Genomic DNA, 21,433 nt, shown 5'->3' with positions numbered 1-21,433 from the left:
GCCGTGGCGTGGCGTTGACTTTTGATGTTTCGCCATGACAGAGGAAATTGATATAACTTGAGTGTACACGGTTGGATCTACCTCAAACTTTACACAACAAGTCACTGACAAAAGCCCTTCGACTGAGCGTCACTTCGACATGCGCTGGGGTGCGAGGGCCCGATCATCGCTGCTTGCAGCTTTAATTATTATTATTATTATTATTTCAACTCTTTGACCTCAAATAACTTCTACAAACGTGTACCAAAACTCACCAAAATTGGCGTGCGCGTCAGTTCTGGTGAAAATCGCAGATTTTATGGGTCTCGCAAAAAATGCGTGGAAAAATGGCTCGACAGCGCCACCTAGAAAATTAAGAAAAGCGAGCCCCACTATACAGATCATCGTAGAACAATGAAATTTGGTGTGCTTATAAATCATGACCAGACGCACCAAAAACTCTCTTGGAGCCATACCCTAAATCCAACAGGAAGTCGGCCATTTTGGTTCAAAGTTGCGATTTTCAGGCCAATTTTGCCGTTTTTAGCCCGCGTACTTTAACAAACTCCTCCTAGGGATTTGACCTCAGCAACTTGAAATTCGGTCAGTATCATCTACAGACCTGGGAGATGAAAAGTTATCAAAACGGTGAGTTTTCGACATTGTTGAGGGGGTGTGGTCGGGCGGCGAATTTCGATCCTTCGCCGTGAAAATTCAAACGGCCATAACTCCGGCATGCACGATCCTAAGAGACCCAAACCTTTTGTGCTTGGAAAGAGTCCCGTCCTGAACACATCCATGTGTCAATATTGGATCTAAGTCATAGCACCACCTACTGGCAACAGGAAGTTACATGTTTTACACTTTGACGCTCTGTGGGTGGCACGGTGATGTGATCCACCTCAAATTTACTCAGAATAGCCTAAAGACCTTGGAGATGGTATATTATGAAGTTGGTGACTTTTCGTCGGAAGGTGTTGCCATGACGACGCGGCGAACTTCGATGTCTCGCCATGAAATTTCAAAGCCTTATAACTTGACTCCACATGGTCTGATCTTTTCCAAATTTCATATGCTTGTTAAGAGTCCCGGTCTGAACACATTTTCAGGCCCATATTTAGTGAGAGTCATAGCGCCACCTACTGGCAACAGGAAGTATCATGCGTCGTTCTGTGTTGTATTACTCCTAGGAAATTTGGCCGATGCACCTGAAATTGACTCAGCTAAGATGTAAGACCTTGGTGATGCTACATTGGGCAGGTCATGACCCATGACCAAACGCCGTTGCCATGGCGACACATCCTTCGCCATGAAATACGATGCTGTATTTTAGGGACAAGGGATGGGTTGACAGTCACAAAACTTGGCACACATGTCTGGAGCGACACCAGTTAAAATCCTGGATAGGTCATTTGCATAGACGTGACAATATGGCTCAACAGCGCCCCCTTGACAATTTCAAAATGGTAGCCCCGCCTTCCAGACGAACGTAGGAAAATGAAATTCGGGAGGCTTATGTATCATGTCAAGACGCACAAAAAAGCCTCTTGGAGCCATATCGTAAGTCCTACAGGAAGTCGGCCATCTTGATAAAAGTGGTCATTTTTCGCGTTTTTTTGACCATTTGGCATACCTTGTATTTTAACGAACTCCTCCTACAGAATTCATGGTAACGACTTCAAAATCAGTGTGTGTCATCTACACTAGTGTGTGATCAAAAGTTATCAAAAGATTTACTTAGCATTGAAGCGTGTGGCCGTGGCGTGGCGTTGAGTTGTGATGTTTCGCCATGACAGGTGAAAGTCCTATAAGTTTAGTGTAAATGCTGGAGTCTACACCAAACTTTACATGTTTGATAAGACTCCCAGCCTGAACACGTCTAAATATCAATATTCAGTCAGTGATGAAAACTGGCTCCATAGCGCCCCCTACGACATTTCAATGCAGCAGCCCCTGCAGCAGGCAGAGTAGGTGATTGAGGATGTGACGTTAATCTCCCCTTGCACTGTCTGAAAACAGCCCAGGTCTGGGGACATCTATATGCCCGTGACAGAAGCCCTTCACCAGCGCCGAGCCCCGACATACGCAAGGACGCGAGGGCCCGATCATCGCTGCTTGCAGCTTTAATTAGGGCCCGAGCACCGACCGGTGCGAAGCCCTATTGAAACTGAAGGAGTTATTATTATTATTCCTCCGAAACAAACGCATTTTTGAGGGCCTAAACATGCACGAAAACTCATGAAAATTTGCACAGATGTCAGGACTGGCGAAAATTTCGATATTTTATGGGTCTCGAAATAAAGCGGGACAAAATGGCTTGACAGCGCCACCTAGAATTGAGCCCCTCGATACAGATTGTCGTAGGAGAACGAAATTTGGTATGCATATGTATCATGACCAGACGCACCAAAAAGTCTCAAGGACACATAGCCTAACTCCAACAGGAAGTCGGCCATTTTGTATCAAAGTTGAAATTTTGCACCGATTTTGTCATTTCCAGCCCGCATACTTTAACAAACTCCTCCTAGAGATTTGACCCCAGGACTTTCAAATTCGGTCCGTATCATCTACAGGCATAGGAGATTAAAAGTTGTTAAAACAATTCTCATTAGTCTTTCCTAGGGGGCGTGGCTGGGCGGCGAATTTCGATCCTTCGCCATGAAAAATGAAACGGCTATAACTCCGGCATACATGATCCTAAGAGAGCCAAACCTTTTGTGCTTCATAAGAGTCCCGCCCTGAACGGGTCCATGTGACAATACAGGATATGAGTCATAGCGCCACCTCCTGGCAACAGGAAGTTACATGTTTTACGCTCTGACGCCCTGTGGGCAGCACGGTGATGGAATCCAGCTGAAATTTACTGAGAATAGCCTCAAGACCTTGGAGATCTTATATTATGAAGTTGGTGACCCTTCGTTGAAAGGTGTTGCCATGGCGACGCGGCGAATTTCGATGTGACGCCATGAAATTTCAATGCCTTATAACTTGACTCCACGTGGTCTGATCTTTTCCAAATTTCATATGCTTGTTAAGAGTCCCAATCTGAACACATGTTCAGTCTCATATTTAGCGAAAGTCATAGCGCCACCTACTGGCAACAGGAAGTATCATGCGTCGTACTTTGTCTAATTACTCCTAGGAAATTTGGCTGATGCACCTGAAATTAAGTCAGCTAATAAACAAGACCTTGGTGATGCTACATTTGGCAGCTCATGACCCAAAACTGAATGCTGTTACCATGGCGACACATCCTTCGCCATGAAATATGATACTGTTTTTCAGGGAGAAGGGATTGCTCTACAGTCATGAAACTTGACACACATGTCTAGAGTGATGTCAGCTAAAATCCTATGTGGTCGCTTTGAATGGGCGTGGCAAAATGGCTCAACAGCGCCCCCTTTAAAATTTCAAAATTGCAGCCCCGCCTTCCAGATTAACGTAGAAAGATGAAATTCACAGGGCACATGTATAATGTCAACACGCACAAAAAAGCCTCTTGAAGCCTTATTGTAAGTCGAACAGGAAGTCGGCCATCTTGAAAAAAATGGTACATTTTCGCCTTTTCTTGGCCATTTCGCATACCTTGTATTTTAAAGAACTCCTCCTACAGAATCCATCGTAAGGACTTAAAAATCAGTGTGTGTCATCTAGACTAGTGTATGATCATGATGGTTTGGCCGTGGCGTGGCGTTGAGTTTTGATGTTTCGCCATGACAGAGGAAATTGATATAACTTGAGTGTACACGGTTGGATCTGCCTCAAACTTTACACAACAAGTCACTGACAAAAGCCCTTCGACTGAGCGTCACTTCGACATGCGCTGGGGTGCGAGGGCCCGATCATCGCTGCTTGCAGCTTTAATTATTATTATTATTCTTATTATTATTATTATTATTACAACTCTTTCACCTCAAATAACTTCTACAAACGTGTACCAAAACTCACCAAAATTGGCGTGCGCGTCAGTTCTGGTGAAAATCGCAGATTTTATGCGTCTCGCAAAAAATGCGGGGAAAAATGGCTCGACAGCGCCACCTAGAAAATTAAGAAAAGCGAGCCCCACGATACAGATCGTCGTAGAACAATGAAATTTGGTGTGCTTATATATCATGACCAGACGCACCAAAAACTCTCTTGGAGCCATACCCTAAATCCAACAGGAAGTCGGCCATTTTGGTTCAAAGTTGCCATTTTCAGGCCAATTTTGCCGTTTTTAGCCCGCGTACTTTAACGAACTCCTCCCAGGGATTTGATCTCAGCAACTTGAAATTCGGTCAGTATCATCTACAGACCTGGGAGATGAAAAGTTATCAAAACGGTGAGTTTTCGACATTGCCGAGGGGGTGTGGTCGGGCGGCGAATTTCGATCCTTCGCCGTGAAAATTCAAACGGCCATAACTCCGGCATGCACGATCCTAAGAGACCCAAACCTTTTGTGCTTGGAAAGAGTCCCGTCCTGAACACATCCATGTGTCAATATTGGATCTAAGTCATAGCGCCACCTACTGACAACAGGAAGTTACATGTTTTACACTTTGACGCTCTGTGGGTGGCACGGTGATGGGATCCACCTCAAATTTACTCAGAATAGCCTCAAGACCTTGGAGATATGAAGTTGGTGACTTTTCGTCGAAAGGTGTTGCCATGACGACGCGGCGAATTTCGATGTCTCGCCATGAAATTTCAAAGCCTTATAACTTGACTCCACATGGTCTGATCTTTTCCAAATTTCATATTCTTGTTAAGAGTCCCGGTCTGAACACATTTTCAGGCCCATATTTAGTGAGAGTCATAGCGCCACCTACTGGCAACAGGAAGTATCATGCGTCGTTCTTTGTTGTATTAGTCCTAGGAAATTTGGCCGATGCACCTGAAATTGACTCAGCTAAGATGTAAGACCTTGGTGATGCTACATTGGGCAGGTCATGACCCATGACCAAACGCCGTTGCCATGGCGACACATCCCTCGCCATGAAATACGATGCTGTATTTTAGGGACAAGGGATGGGTGTACAGTCACAAAACTTGGCACACATGTCTGGAGCGACACCAGTTAAAATCCTGGATAGGTCATTTGCATAGGCGTGGCAATATGGCTCAACAATTTCAAAACTGTAGCCCTGCCTTCCAGATTAACATAGAAAAATGAAATTCATGAGGCATATGTACCATGTCAAGACGCACAAAAAAGCCTCTTAGAGCCATATTGTAAGTCCTACAGGAAGTCGCTTACCTTGTATTTTAACGATCTCCTCCTACAGAATTCATCATAACGACTCCAAAATCAGTGTGTGTCATGTATACTAGCTTGTGATCAAAAGTTATTAAAAGATTTAGTTATCATTGAAGCATGTGGCTGTGGCGTGGCGTTGAGTTTTGATGTTTCGCTATTCCAGAGGAAATTGCTATAACTTCAGTGTAAATGCTCCAATCTGCCCCACACTTTCCATGTTTGATAAGAGTCCCAACCTGAACACATCTACATGACAGTATTCAATCAGTAATACAAACCCCCTATAAAATTTCAAGGAATCAGCCCAAGCAGCAGGCAAAATAGAGGACAAAGGAAGTGATATTTATCTTCTTCTTGCACTGTCTGAAAGCAGCCCCGGTCTGGAGACTTCTACATGCCCATTACTGAAGCACTTTGACTGCGCTTGACACGACATACGCAAGGGCGCAAGGGCACGAGGGCGTGATCATCGCTGCTTGCAGCTTTAATTATTATTATTCTCTGTGATTAAAAGTGTTTTTGAGGGCCTAAACGTGCTTGGAAAGTGCCTTTTTTGAGGGACTACGGATGGTTTTACAGTCACGAAACTTGACACACGTCTGGATTGACACCAGTTAAAATCCTGGATAGGTCATTTGCATGAGCGTGGCAATATGGCTCAACAGCGCCCCCTTGAAAATGTGAAAATTGAAGCCCTACCTTCCAGATTAACGTAGAAAAGTGAAATTCACCGGGCATATGTATCACGTCAAGATGCACAAAAAAGCCTCTTGGAGCCATACTGTACATCCAAAAGGAAGTCGGCCATTTTGGAAAAATTTTCCAGGCCTTTTATTTTAACAAACTCCTCCTACAGAATTCATCATAACGACTTCAAAATCAGTGTGTGTCATCTGGACTAGTCGATGATCAAAAGTTATCAAAAGATTTTGCTATCGTTGATTAGGGCCCAAACACTGAGTGGTGCGAAGACCCTATTGTAATTGGGAGGATTATTAGGTTATTATTGTTTTTTTGAAAGATTTTTAGGGCCACTGAGTGGTTTGAAGGGATTGTTAGGGCCTGAGCAAGAAAGTGCCAGGGACTGTTGGGTCCCTGGCACTGAAAGTGCAAGGAACCTACTGTTTTTGAAGGGATTATTATTATTATTCTAGTACGCCATTGCATTTTTGAGGGTGCTTGAAAACTCACAAACATTGGCACACACGTCAATACTGCAAAGTTCTGTAGTGATTGGGCTCGGGTGTGGACAGCGGCCTCCATAGCACCACCAAATGCAGGGCCATTTGGACAAAGTTTCTTTGATGTGCATGAAATTCAGTGGGTTCATTGCGCTCATCATTCTCGTCCTAATACATATTTTTTCAAATTTTTTCACCCAACAAGAAGTCAGCCATTTTGGATTTCATGCACCAATTTTCATTTTACAAACACATTTGAGGCCTTTAGGAGACATGTAAACTAATGAAACTTTGCATATATATTTGAACTAATAAATGCTTCAATTAGTATCAAAATTGAGCTTAGGCGTGGCATCTCGGCTCTTTAGCACCCTCTAATTACTTTAAGCATTTTTGAGGTACTAGGGGTACTCAAAATTCACAAATCTTTGCACTTGTATCAGTACTGGTGTAACTTGATATCTAATATGGGTCTTAGTTTTGGGTGTGGCAAAATGCCTCAAGGGCACCCCCTAGAAAATTTCAAAGTCAAAGCCCCCACTTTTAAAGCTGACACAGATGTATGAAATTTGGTAGGAAGATGTACCATCTCCGAAAAAAAGCCTCTTGGAGCCACACCCTAAGCCCAACAGGAAGTCAGCCATTTTGAATCTAATTTGCATTTTTTCCAAAAAGTGAAGCCATTGACAGGTGTTGTATTTTAACAAGCTCCTCTTGGAGATTTAACCCGAGCCACTTCAAATTTGGTAGGTGACATCTAAACACCTTTGCGATGCTAAATTGTGAAGCTTTATAATATTCATGGAACACCCTTGGCCTGGGGTTGCAGTGAATTTTGCCCAAAATATGTTTGGGGCATTAAACAGGAAGTTGTTGTAACTCCATTTTACATTGTCCAATCTGCACCAAATTTCCCATGTTTGATGAGGGTCCAGGCCTGTCATATTGAGTCACAGTCATAAACATGTCAAACATCATTCGATTGACATGAAATTTTCATGGTGTGGTCTATACACATGATATACAGCAAAATGACGGATCATTAGTTGGTGTTCTCTAACGCCACATAGTGGACACAGGAAGTGATAGTTATTTTCTATGTGTAATGTCCAATATTCATGAAAATACATATTCCTGTCATTTGCCTTCTGGTAAATGTATTGCTGCATCAATATTTCACTTATGTAGTATTGCCTACACGCAACAGGAAGCAAGGCTTAAATGACACATAGTTCATCAAATATATACAACATCATCATCATTCTCGATCTAATACATATTTACATATTTGATATTTGACATATATTTGACAGACATTTTGGATTTTTTGTGTCAATTTTCATTTTACACACATGTTTAAGGCAGCTATGTTTGAAATAGTAAGTATTGCGATTAGTATCACAGTTGGGCTTGGACATTGCACATTGGCTCTATAGCGCCCCCCCCCCCCCCCCCCCCCCCCCCCAATTACTTTTAGTATTTTTGAAGTCCTGGGGTGTCCAAAACTCATGAAACTTTGCACATGCATCAGAGGAGGCGTAACTTTATATCTGATATGGGTCGTGGGCATGGATGTGGCAAAACAGCTCAAGGGTGCCCCCTAGAAAATTTTAAAGTCAAAGCCCCCACCTTTAAAGGTCCAGTGTGTAGTATTTAGTGGCATCTAAAACAACAGCCTTGGTAAAAACTGAATAGATTATTTATAAGTATATTTTAATTAATGTCTAATCAGCTGAAAATAATAATTGTTGTGTTTTCGTTACCTTAGAAATAAGCCCTTTATATCTACATAGGAGCAGTTCCCCCTCCACGGTGGCTTCAATGTTGCATTGCCATGTTTCTACCATAACGCAGAACGGACAAACCTAATACTGGCTCTCTTGAGAGCCTTACGCATTTTTAGATTTAGTGGGTGGCTACCGGAAATACACCAGTTTGAAGTAGACGAAGAAGGAGAGAGTGGTTGCTTTTCCCCGCCAAACATTTTGTATCGTGAGAAGTTTTGGTACCAAAAACTAACACATGGAGGACCATACTTATCACTTAGGAAAATCACAGGAGCGTGAATCATCATCGTCAAAGAAACGAAAACACGATGAAGTCAAACGGAAATGGAACAAACGACAACATAACACAAGGATCAAACAAAGTTTCCTGTTTTCTGCTGGACAGGTAAGAGAAACATTGAAATTTACAACGGAATGTAATATATATTTCCCCCTGTTGCTAATGGTTCAAAACTTGGATGATGTGCAATGCGTGTTAGCAATACACTAATTTCACTGAAAAGAAATGTCACCAGGTATAACATTAAATATTAGCACACTTTAGCCTCAGTTTGTGCCTCTCACAGAGGTGGTGGTAACGTAGCGTTAGCAAGTCTAAGAGACAACAGAGAGGCGATGTCGTGCTAATAACGCAAAGATTTATTCATTTTCTGTGGCAGTAAGACAACACATGGACCGATAACTAACTAAGCTATTTAGCGCTGGTGATGTGCTAAACACAGTAAGTCAGAGCAATGAGTTAACGTAGTGTGAAAGATAAACTGAGGAGAAGTCAACGCCGAGTTAATACATTCTGTGAATATTTTTCATAGTGCTCCATAATTTCTTTGTATGCTCCTAATTTGTCATTTAGGAGCACATGCACACACTGGGGGAGGTGGGGTTAGCTTATAGTCCAACACAAGTAACCTTTTCCCCATTTCAACATTGAAAAATATGTAATTGCAACCAGAAATTTAATTTTACATTTATCAGTCAAAAGTGGATTTTTTATGTTATTTATTTTGGTATGTTTATCCATACCAGCCAAGGCTCCCAGCATCTTAGGACGTAACATAATGCATTACAGGGGTATGAGACTGTGTCATGTAGCACTTATTTTCTTGATGTTGCTGTTGTTTCTCCAGCTATGAGAGAGGTCTCACAGCATCGACTCCTTTTCATGGCACAACTCCAGCAGTGTCTAGTATTGGTCTTTCTAGTGGGGCAGACAGGCAAGTAATCATATTGAAATATTTGTGCTGTCCAAATATGTCTTATTACAAACAAAAGGTTGCTGATTAATTGTTTTAATATAGTAAATAACAGTAAACTTTATGTTTACTGTTATGTCTCCATGGGTGTGATGTATAGAACATGTTATATTAATTATTTACAGAGATGAGCATCTGGATGTCATTGCAGAAGCCACACAAATGCAGGTCCTTGAACAAAGGTAGCAGTTCAACTGTCATGGCTTTTTGCACTACATGTCTTGTATTTTTATAAATTCATAATTTATATATTTTTAATGATTTTTTTCTACAGATTATATGACATGAGCATTGTTGAGGAGGACATGGAGGAAAATGTTTTCAACCACAGTGTGTAAGTAGTACATCCTAATGACATTTATTACTATTTAGTCTTTTCTTTGTAGAAGTAATTGTTTTGTGAGTATGTCCTTTACAGAATTGATTGGGCAGATGAAGGTTCTCCTTCCTTTCATTGAAAAGATGATGGAGAGAATGCTGACAGTTCTGATGAAGAGTATCTTCCACCAATTAGTATACAGTGTGTTATCACTCAGTCTTTACTTAGCTATTTTTGTGTGGTGTCTGTTTTTTTGCAAATTTTTACACATATGCCTTTATGTCGTGCCTCAACAGAATGGGTGGAGCATCACAGAAAGCACCATCTATTGATCGACTGGAAGTTATTGGAATCGACGAGACGGTGCATGACCAGCCTTCACATGAAGACCCTCCGGATGAGCCTTCTCCCTGTGATCAGGCACCTGTTTTCCCAGCCCCACAGCGTGTCCTTTGTGAAGATAACATCATAGGTGCCAGAGCTTCTATAGTATATGAGGACTGCTTGAGACAACTGGCTACACTTGTGATCCTGCCTGCGGATAAATGCTCAAGCCTTTTGAAGACTGATGTGTTGTGCAACTGTGTTGCCCCCTTTAAGGTCAAAATCACTTCAAGGGGGCACATCAATGAGCATCGTATGGGTAAGTCTTAACAGTCATGGCATATCATAACTGTATGGTTGCATAAAAAGGCAAATTTCTTGTAAAAGCCAGTGCTGTACATGGTAAATGCAACTATTGCTTTTATTTGACTTTTAGATCTGTCCCAATGGACACAGCATGTGGAGGTGGAATTCCCAGCCTATAACTGCAGCTACACCACCATGGAGAATGACACTAAGGTGATAATTCATGTTGCCACCATAGACAAGCAGCAGACATCATGGAACTCTGTCGTCATGGAGAAGGAGAGTTTTATACAGACTGTTGACAAAATGACATCACAGATAAAGCTAGTGGAGATCTGTACATATGCTCATACCCAGATTGGAGCTCTTATGAGTAAGTACTCATCTGATATAATGTATGAATACATGTGGTGAAAAGATTATTGAAATACTATAGTAAAATTAAATTATTCCACACTTCACAGACCCAGACAAAGGCAGATACAAGGACCTCAGAATTCATCACAGTCTGGACATGTGGCATGGTGCCAAGAACCTGGTCAAAAAAAGCTGCTGTAAGTTTAATAAGTAGCTCATGGTTTTGCCTATATCTTCATACTAAAGTGACTGTGTTAAATCAGGGGTATTTCACCATGTGCCATTAATGGCCGAGAGTACATAGGTTTTCATTACAGTCAAAGACAACAAAAGTTGATTTCTCTGAATAGCTACTCATCTGTGTGTTAATCAATTAAATAATTAGTGTGAATGCTGAGAGCAATCACACTTTCTTATTCTTGTCAGTCTTTATTCTCATTCCGTCTTCCGTATGTTTTTTGCCGCGTTTCAACTGCTGCATACTTTGTGCTATAAAACTTTTTTCTAAACCTTTTTTCTAAATTCGCTCTCAGCAATCGTACGCAATTTCTACAGAAATTGTATTTTCTTGTTATTCTTCCATACGTTTTTTGCAAGCTTTCAACTCCTCTATACTTTGAGCAACAGAAACCATTCAAATATCAAAATGTTCGGCTCTTAAGGGACATGTGAGCTATTACTTTTCAGCTTTCTAGCATATTCCAGTGATTTTATATATATTTTTTTAATATTAAAATTTATAATGGGAAGTCTATGGGAGGAATGTTTGAAAGCTAATATCTCAAAAACTAAAGTGGTATAATGTTGATTTTTAATATACAGGTGTCCCATCTGTAAATGCTTAACAATTTTAAAACATAGTACCAATAGCACCACCTTGTGGTCAGTTACTAAATGTTTTGCGTTTTGGCTAATTACTCATGAACGGTAAGTCTTATGAAAGAAATATTTGGTCAGCATGTGCCTTGGATGATGCTGATTAGACTGATATAGGCCACGCCCATTTGCGCCACTAAAAGTTTTCTGTCATTTTGTTTTTTTTAATAAACATATGTTTTGCTTCTGTTGGCACATATTTCATGCAATCTTCACCAAACTTGGTACATACCATATTTAGAGGACCCCAAACACAACTTATTTATTTGTTTTCAGATATCACTTACGGTTTGTCTGTAATTGGTTAGCAAACTTTTCAAGGCATGGTCTAATGCACTTAATGGTCAATAACTTCTCAATACTTAATCGGATAGCGACCAAATTTGGGAATGTTGTACAAAAGGTGACCTTACAGAAGTGTATAACATTTCATATAGTTCTGCCCAAAGGGGGCGCTAAACTAACCTTATAACTTTATATTTCAGCAATTCTGTTGTCTTTGATAAAATGAAACTTGGTACACAGGTTTTCCATGAGAATCTGCATGACATGCTGAATCATGGCACCAATAGCCCCACCTTGTGGTCATAAATAAAACAGCACCATACTACTTATTAACTACCAAATCTGTTAAATATAACATTCCATAGTAGTCAAAATGTATTCATACAGATGGGGATCCTGAACGAGTGTTTAATATTTTCAGCAGCGCTTTGCGATTTATCGCAGTTTTCAGCATTCACACGCATTTTCTGCAGGAAATGCATTTCTAGTCTGATTTTGTCTTTCATTAGGATGAAAATCTGCATACTCTCAGCCCTCCATGGAATACGGTTAAATACTCATGTCCTAAATTATTATGTATGTTTTGTTTCTCCCCTCAAGGCAGTAAAGATAAAAGGACAGTGTATTCTACTCAACTGGCTGAAAGACATTTTCACCATTTTTGGTGGTGCTCTAAGACAGCTAACATAACTGAGCAGTTTCTAGTGAGCACATTTATATATATATATATATATATATATATATATGTGTGTGTGTGTGTGTGTGTGTGATTTCTAATAAGTTCATTCATTTCTATCTGACTTTTCATAGTAGTGTTTTATTTTTCTCAGGCACTATGGGTTGGCATTATTCATCATGTCTGTGACATTCACACCTGGACTGTGTGGACACCTGGACCTTGTTCCTGCCCTGGCAGGCCTGAAGTAAACATAGTAGATAGATGTCTTTGTTAAATAAAGGATATTTATATTACAAATGGCATTATTCGTAGTGTTGTTTTTTAAATTTAATTTTGTGGTTCAAACTACTAAATTACAGTTTACATAACCTGAAGCGGTTAGCCTAACATGTACTATAATGCCTTATTTTGAGGCTCATTGGTATTCCAACTTCACAACTGTTTTATGTTGCTTTATAATACACACATTTTATTTGATAGTATTTGACACTGAGTCAAAGTACCATTTTCTTTTTCAGTGTTGTTTTTTACACAAATATAGTATTTCAACTTGTAAAATACAACTGTCCCCTATAATGAAAATATAAATTAATATAACCCAAAGTGGTAGTGACAATATACTGACACTGTAGGGAAGTACCATCATAGCTATTGTATAAGTATATCATTGCAATAATTACAGCGCATACATCTGATGAATATCTTTTTATTTTGTAAACTTCCAAATTTAAATTGAACAAATGTAATAATTATCCAGTAAATCCAATAAATAAATATAGAGAATCTATAGAACAAATACAATAAATAAAATATCAAAAATGTAACAAATAAATAAGGGATGATTTGACACCTTGATGATGAACAGGCAGGTGTGTGAGTACTTGAGATACTGTGTGGACGTTCCAGAGGGCCTGGAAGGAAACTCAGAGGCCAGGTGTGAAACCAGTGTACTGTCCTCCAAACACAGCAACTGGGGATAACAAGTCGGTTTCCCTGGCCTAAAGAGCCATGCTGCCAATAGATGAGATGTCTATGGGCAGCATAATGGTACTCCCGCTTGTCTTCCCCAGGCTCCCTGGTTTGGCCTAATACCGTAATGTCCTCCTGGTACTGCCTGTGAATGCGTAAAAAACCTTCTTCAAGGCAGCACTGGGAGAAGTACAGTATTAGGCTCACACAATTTGCAGGGTCCTGGCCACAGCATTTCCTGTCCCGGTCCGTAGGCATGTCCCTACAGTTACCACAAGTACACCATGGTACCCCTGGAACTCCTGCAAATGGTGGGACACCATGCCTGCGCTGATGCATCATCAAGGCATCAAAAATTAACCCTGGCTGTCACTGAAGGAGCTCGCTGGTGAGCTGCCTGTGCTCCTCCAGGGTCATGTCCTCTAGAAGTCTCTGAAAAAATAAAACACAGGAAAAAACATCAGGTTTTATAAGTTGTAAGTATGTACATATTATATTATGTTGGAAATATGGTAATGGTAGTGCAGAATATGGATTGTAGGCAGCGTTTCCCAAACATGTCTACAACAATAACATGATTGGAAAAAAATCAAAATATCGCTTCATGATACTGTTCCTATATAGTATTTATATAATCATTCAGTGGTGTTGCTGATGTTTTCAGTAGCCTCTTTTATACAGAGAACTCACATTATAGCCATAAAGAGGATCCCTTTGAGCAGCCTTTCCTTTTTTACACTGAACCATGCAAAGCCGGCATAAAGCCACCTCCGCATGCCGGCGTTCCGGATTCAGAGGCATGATGGAGATCAGACTGATCATAAACTCTGCCACAAGGAAGAACAAAGACGTTATTAGGACAAGGGGAGAACATTTCTCTTCGTTTGATAACTTTAAAAGTTGAGTTAGACTTTTCTGTCGGCTTCCCGACTCATTTTAAAAAAGACGAGAGAAAAGGAGAGCAGCTGAGAGCACAAGGGAGAGAGAGAGCAGCTATGGTTGAGTGAGCTGGAGGGTGAATGACGAGAGGGAGTGCTGGTAGTGAGGAAGCTGGTGAATCAGATCGATTAACATTATTTCTTTCTCTCACCGCCTGATTTGGTCTGAACATGGGCTCTACAGAACAGCGTCAGCTCTCTGTCCCACCGTGCCGGCTGTCACATTAACACGCACTCTATCTGCTCCGACTACCACCACCCGCCATACAGAACAGCTAGGCGGATAACAGGCGCAGTATTCCCACCTTGAACAGGCTGTGTAAAAGGGGCTACTGACTCACGTTACACTGATAACATATCAAACTATACAGGCTACAGTGATGTAAAGCACAGAGCTGCTTTGTAAATACCACTTTGTATTGGTATTTTTAATATCGTGCAGATCAGGTAGTAATATGATAAAATGATTTTATAAATAACATTACAAACCTCAGTCGCCTCCCTTCGGTCCCTTTGGAGGGTCCCCAGCCTCTCCTCTTCTTCTCTTCCTGCTTCTCTTCCCTCACCTGGCCCTGCCTGCAGCAGCACCTCTACCTCATCCTCGTCCTCGCCCTCTTCTTCTCCCTCTAACCTCCGGTACTTGACTCTGCAAACGGACAATAAATATGTAATGTTATCTTCCCAATGCTATCTCACTATCAATAATGCCTAACTTTAGAATAAAATAATCGTTAGTTTTGTTTAGCATTATGTCGCTAATGTTAGCTTGTATTACCAAAACAATAAAACACTCATAATTGCTATCTAACTTGTGAGCTATAACCTATAGTATTATAGACTAAGTAAATAAATACATCTTCACCTCATCACTTGACCTTGAAGAAACGCTGGAACCTGTCGTGAATGATGCCATCTTCAGCAAATAGCTTCTTGTCCTTGAAGGCCACCATAGCTTCTGGAACCTCTTCAAAGTCTTAGGAAGGGGAGGGGTGAGCGGCAGAGTGCTTCAATCTAGAACCTCACCGATAGAGGCTGCTAAATACCGCACATATTACACACTGGACCTTTAAATTTGATTTACATGCACAAAATTTGATCGGGAGATGTAACATCTCCAGTCTTTAAAAAAAGCTTCTTGGAGCCTTACCCTAAATCCAACAGGAAGTCCACCATTTTTAATCTACTTTGCGTTTCTTTCACAAAGTGAAGTCATTGACAGGTATCGTACTTTAACAAACTCCTTCTGGAGATTTAACCCAAGCAACTTCAAATTTGGTAGGTGACATTTAAAGACCTTTGCAATGCTAAATTGTGAAGCTTTTTAATATTCATGGAATGCCCTTGACATGGCGTCAGTTTTGCCCAAAACATGTTTGGGGCATTAAATAGGACGTTGTTGTAACTCCACTTTACAATGTCAAGTCTGCCCAAATTTCTCATGTTTGATAAGAGTCCAGGCCTGAACACATCTACATGTCAATATTGAGTCATAATCATAATGCCACCTACTGGCAACAGGAAGTCAGCTTTATGTGACAAACATCATCCGATTTACATGAAATTTACATGGTGGTCTACACATGATATATAGAAACATGATGTATAAATAGTAGGCATCACATAGTGGACACAGGAAGTGACATTTTATGTCCAGTATTCATGAAAATGTATATCCATGTTAGTTGCCCTCTGAAAAAATTTATTGCTGCATTTATATTTCACCTATGCAGTATTGTCTACAGGCAAGTGAAACCTAAATGACATAGTTCATCAAATGTATACACAATATCCAGTATGTCATCTCTAGTGCCATGCACTGCACACAGGATAATACTTTATCCATTCACACATTGTCCGATAATGCTGAAAAGTCAGAGCTATGTTAACCGACCTCCAGTGGCAGTACCACTGCTGCTCCCTCCAGTGTGTTCATGACTGCTTGCAGCTGTACTTTTTTGTTAGATTTGCTCAGTATTTTTGTACAACAAAAAAAAATATAAATATGAATATGAATATCATATTCACAAATGTAAATTCATACATCTAAAATAGTTTTTTAATTACTCAATAGTGAAACAAAATGGTAGATCTACATTGTTACAAACATGTTAAAATGGCTGACATTTTTTGGCTTCAGTTATTAAAGACTATTTAAATGAAGGTAATAAAGGTTATGGGAAAAACTATTGGTTTTTGTCAAAAGGTTAAGGAACAAACGTAATGACTTGTCTGTTTAAATAAAGTATTTATTAAAAAAAGTTTTGCGGAATAGGCTTCTGCCATTAAGCGAAATACAACTGCTGTGAATGTCATCTTGTGTCTGCAGCCAGGATCTCTTTAACTTTTTTGCTGGTATGACACTTCACTCAGCCTTTCTTGTGTCACTGCACTCAATTGTTTTTAGTATATTTGAGCTTGGAGAGTGAGCTCTCATCATTTGCAACTGTGACAAGGATTGTCTAAACAGCAGAAAGACTTTTTTGTTCTTTGCAGCACATATCACACCCTAACACTCCAACAGTGGTTTTAACAGCTTCTTCCAGCCATGACAGGATTTTTCCCTCACCTTAACCACGTAATGTTTTTTAGCCTTAACCAAACTAAACCAATACCAAAAAGGTAACATATCAGAAAACCTTGAGATTATTCTTTTACTAAATTCTTCAGAAGGTATAGAGAATATCATCCTGCCAATAGGGGCATCAAATCAGAAAATACAGATATGATACATCTGTATGAGAAACATGTTTTGTTTTTTTTTTTCCATTTTTTCTTTTTGTTTAGCTTGGAAGACTTACTGTAACTGTGTTTCAACTTTTGTACATTGACCTCCTGCCTCTCTCCTGTCCCCCCTCTCTCCTGTCCCCCCTCCAGCTGCTCTGACCTACAAATGCATGGGGGACCAGTGGATAGTGTACTGCCATGTGATCAGAGAGAAGAACCTCTGTCAGGACATGAGGTGGTACCAGCGCTGCTGTGAAACCTGTAAGGACTTTTATGCTAAGAAGATACTGCACAAGAGCTAATGACCAAATGCACCTACCATACTCCAACTAGTGCTTTTTATGTTATTTTTTTTAATGTTGTTAAATGTTATAAGAAAACAATATCTATTATTGATGGAACTCTTTATATTTACAAAAGAAAATGAGAAGTGAACACAGAAGTGCACATTTGAAATCGGCTTGTAAGCTTCTAAGTTTTGATGAAGACTTGAAAAGTCGTCTGTACACCAAAAAACTAAACAAAACAACAACAAAAAATGGGGTAGCCTTTAGAACGTCAGTCCATTGCATAGAATGATTTAAAATAAGTGCTTGATTTTTTCTGCCAGGTGTAGCAGATATCATCAGAAAATGAGTTAGCAAGAGCTCTCTCCTCCCATATCTTCCTTAATGCTCTGCTGTTAATATTTTACTCTGTTTTGCTGTATTATGGCTAATTGTATCAATTTCCAATAACTGTTATAGGTTTATATAAGTAAAATGATGATACTTAGTAATAATTAAGTATAATGTAATAATGCGTAATTGCTGATCAGGAGCAATGCTAAAATACTGTAGGATTACAGTGAATCACCCCAGCTAACGAGAGGAGACCCACTGATCCACAGGTCTGTTGGAGGGCCATCAGTAGCTCATGTAGCAGAACATGGTCGGAGCATAAAGATACACTCTATAGGTACATGGTTGTGTGTTTCTTTTCAGAGGCAATCTTCTCGGGTAAGTGGGCCATCAGGTGAGACATATAAAAAAAAAAAACAGATACAGTTTTTCTACAGAAAATGCAAAGACATCAGTATGCTTCAACTGATGTGCTTGTTGGATAGTGGAACAGCACCTGAAATGCCCTCCCCACACACCTTTCTGATGGTGGACTCTGGGTGGATGCCTGTGACCGACAACTTTCCAACTTTCCAAACTAACAATCTGAAAATCAGGCCCTCTTTATGTTCAGATGTGTCACCATAAAGATGATAGCAGGATTTAAACTACTCTCTCTTTTTTGATTCTTCACACAACTACTTCAGTCGCTTTCATTAGTACAACTGAGTGTAGTACCTTCTATGAGAGACTATTCCAAAGTGTGCACCCTTATCCCAAATTATCATATCTCCCCCCTCTCTATGATGACAGACTTTTACCCTGCATTTGATTGTGGCTGTTCAGAACAACTATAAATACTGTGGCCTTCAGGCATGGTCAGATGACATGTTGTATGTGCTACTTCATTTTAACTATACATTGCCTTTTTAAGCTCACTTTATTCACTCCGTGCTGCTCCAAGCCATGATCATACTGTGTGTCAGGGGTCAGCAATTAGTTTCAACCATGGTCCAGTTTTTTCAGGATTTTTCATTGGGGCTGTTAACTAGTGCAGTGTAAACGCAGGGCTATATGTTTTGTTTATTTCTTTTAATTGATTTAAGATCTAATCTTGGAGCGAAAAAACTGTATCAACACACTGTTTTTGTCCAACCATTTATGTTCATGAAGAACAAATCTGTTAGGGTCACATAGTTGTGGAAATCAAACAGTGTTAGAATTCACGCATTAAATTTTAATTTGTGGTAGGTTTATTAGACTTCATTTCAGCAACATGTACTGTTCAAATAGTATGGTGCAACTATAGTTTTAATGCCTCTCCTTGTGTGGGGACAGTATTAGATGTAACAAGGTTATATTGCAATAATTGGGGTTTACAGAAGCCTTGGTATTTGTTTTGTTATCTACAGTAGATTTATAAACAAAATTTTTAAAAGTTTTGTTGTAAATTATAAAAGTCAAAAATTTCTTCAGGGGTCTGAATATCTTTTCTGCCGGGCCAAATTTAGCCCACAGGCCACTATTTGCCTACCACTGCTATATGTGTTTCCAGTGCAGCCTTTCAACAGGGGACAGATGCTGCCGCAGCCAACCTGACATTGTCTTTTCTCAAACCAAAAGCCCTGTCTGTGCTGGTGACTTGAGTGAAAGATCCGTTCTTAAAAGTCTCTTTGTTCAACTCTTAATTGTTTTTTAGTTTCCAACAGAATCTGTGAGGTTTAGATTTAAGTGTCACACTTACATTCCTATTCCTACTCTACATATAAGCTTTATTTCATTGTTTGCTGGTTGCTTTCTGCTGTATCTGAGCTGTATTTTCTGTTCAAAGTGAATGAAAACTAAACATTTCCAGCTGCTGCTTTACACTAAACCAGCAGCATCAGTTACATACCATCTCCTTTAACCATTCATGATGTTGCACTTTGTTAACACAAAAAATGACAGAAGTAGTTGTTTGAAGAATGACAAGAAATTCAGAGAAAGGTTCAAATCCTGCCTACTTTCACTCCTTCACAGGCCTGGCCAATCACTGTATGAAGGTGGGATTGGCTGCTTCAGAAAGTTGCAAAAATTGTCAGATGCAGCCCTCCCCTGATTCTGCCATGGGAAAGAGGGTTTTAGATGCTAGTAGATAATCTGACTGTTTGAAGCATACTGAGGTCTTTAGACAATGCAAATTAAGAATTAAGTTGATGACAAAATATAAACCTTTTCAGTGTTGGCTTTTCACACAAAGAAATTAGTTCATATTACATTTTACCATCATATATGAGAAAGATAATGCTTGTAATTGATGGGTTTTATACATCACCTGCGCTATAGCAGTTAAAAGTTTTGGCACATATAACGAGATATAGACAGCCACATTAACTTGAAAGACAATGGGATTATGATTAAAACATATTGATTATTATTGAATTTAAGCTGAAATTCTGCCTTTGAGCCGCTCAATGCAACCAGCACAGTGATCTAAATAATAAATCTTTTCACATCTGACCAGTGTGACCTAAAGACCAACTTAACGGTAGCTCTAAGTCTTGTTTTTGTTGACCTCCAGTGTTTTAACTTTTCCCAGCTTGCAAATATGCACCACATCAGCATTGTTCTCGTACTGTACTTTTCTAGTTGCACACACACTATATTTGATACATAAACTGCCACTACATGTGTTTTATGGTGCTGATTTGGAACACAGTAAATAATCTGTTTATATAGGGACTTAACCATTTGTTTGTTGTTCTGTGTATTAGTCACTCTATACTTGTACTGTCATCCAGTTTGTGTCCAGTATTCTATTCTGATCAAGAACCTGAATGATTAGATCAAATTCTATATTTCAAGTCTACTGTCTACTCTTTTATTTGGTTACATAATAAATAATGTGATTTTACATCAAACAAGAAACCTGTATGACCCACTAGAGTATTAAGCTATATGCATTTGTTATTAAACCAGAATTCAGACTGTTCTTTGCAGACCCCTCTTCCTTTCCTCACAGCACCCTGCCATACACTGCACTGTCTGCTCTGTGCTTCGGTATGAAGATAGCCAAGAGGTGGCATGCAGGGGTGGAGCTAGACTCCTCAGCGCAGAGTGGGCAGAGCATTCTAGAGAGGCCCTTCTGATAAAGTCATTTTAAAATTCACAACTGTAAAATAACTGATATATCCTGTCCTGTCCTATCCATAAACACAAATTGCCACCTATTGAGCCAAACAAGCCTATGTCTAAGAAAACATACAGTGAAGCTACTTTGTCAGACAAATTTGTTCTGAAGAACAAAAACAGAGAACACGTTGCCCAGTTGCACTCAAATGATTTAACACCGAGGACAGCACACTGTTCAGCACCACAGTGACAGCACAAAGAGCTGGTGCTGAACGCCACCAGGCCAAGTGTACTGTCTCACGACCACATCTTTCTTACATAGGAATAACATAGATTTAGCAGTCTATAACACTATACCTATATATATATGCCATGTCTATTTCATATTTGAAATAGACATGGTGGTCTATAACACTATACAAGGCATATTCAGGTATAAAATAGACACAGCGGTCTATAACCCAATACAAGGCATATTCAAATATGAAATAGACATTGCGGTCTATAACA

General features: G+C 39.9%; 2 protein-coding genes across 4 annotated transcripts in view; both read left to right on the top strand.

The window, feature by feature from the left end:
- Nucleotides 1-20,783, top strand: part of adamts17 (ADAM metallopeptidase with thrombospondin type 1 motif, 17) — a 626,422-nt gene extending 605,639 nt beyond the window's left edge. For 2 of the 3 annotated variants that reach the window (XM_042414307.1, XM_042414226.1), the window contains exon 23: nt 17,364-20,783. In XM_042414307.1, the coding sequence (XP_042270241.1) occupies nt 17,364-17,515 (152 nt within the window). In that variant the 3' untranslated portion in view covers nt 17,516-20,783. The remainder of the gene's footprint in view (nt 1-17,363) is intronic. The other variant, XM_042414606.1, reaches the window with a different exon arrangement.
- On the top strand, nt 7,874-12,872 carry LOC121899718. Its single transcript, XM_042415504.1, has 8 exons — nt 7,874-8,568; nt 9,311-9,397; nt 9,562-9,618; nt 9,711-9,770; nt 10,052-10,398; nt 10,516-10,758; nt 10,850-10,939; nt 12,734-12,872. Exons 1-8 carry the CDS (start codon nt 8,492-8,494, stop codon nt 12,766-12,768), a joined length of 996 nt encoding a protein of 331 aa, XP_042271438.1. The 5' UTR covers nt 7,874-8,491; the 3' UTR covers nt 12,769-12,872.
- Nucleotides 20,784-21,433: the final 650 nt, after the last annotated feature.

Source organism: Thunnus maccoyii, chromosome 1 (genome assembly GCF_910596095.1).
Source record: "Thunnus maccoyii chromosome 1, fThuMac1.1, whole genome shotgun sequence".
Lineage (NCBI taxonomy): Eukaryota > Metazoa > Chordata > Actinopteri > Scombriformes > Scombridae > Thunnus > Thunnus maccoyii.
This window is presented reverse-complemented; position numbering and strand designations above follow the sequence as displayed.

Excerpts from the sequence above, each read along its gene's own strand:
- LOC121899718 (XM_042415504.1), top strand. The coding sequence starts at position 8,492 with ATGAAGTCAAACGGAAATGGAACAAACGACAACATAACACAAGGATCA. Across the intron at positions 9,619-9,710 it reads ATGCAGGTCCTTGAACAAAG|ATTATATGACATGAGCATTG; the intron begins GTAGCAGTTCAA and ends TTTTTTCTACAG. Across the intron at positions 10,940-12,733 it reads CCTGGTCAAAAAAAGCTGCT|GCACTATGGGTTGGCATTAT; the intron begins GTAAGTTTAATA and ends TATTTTTCTCAG.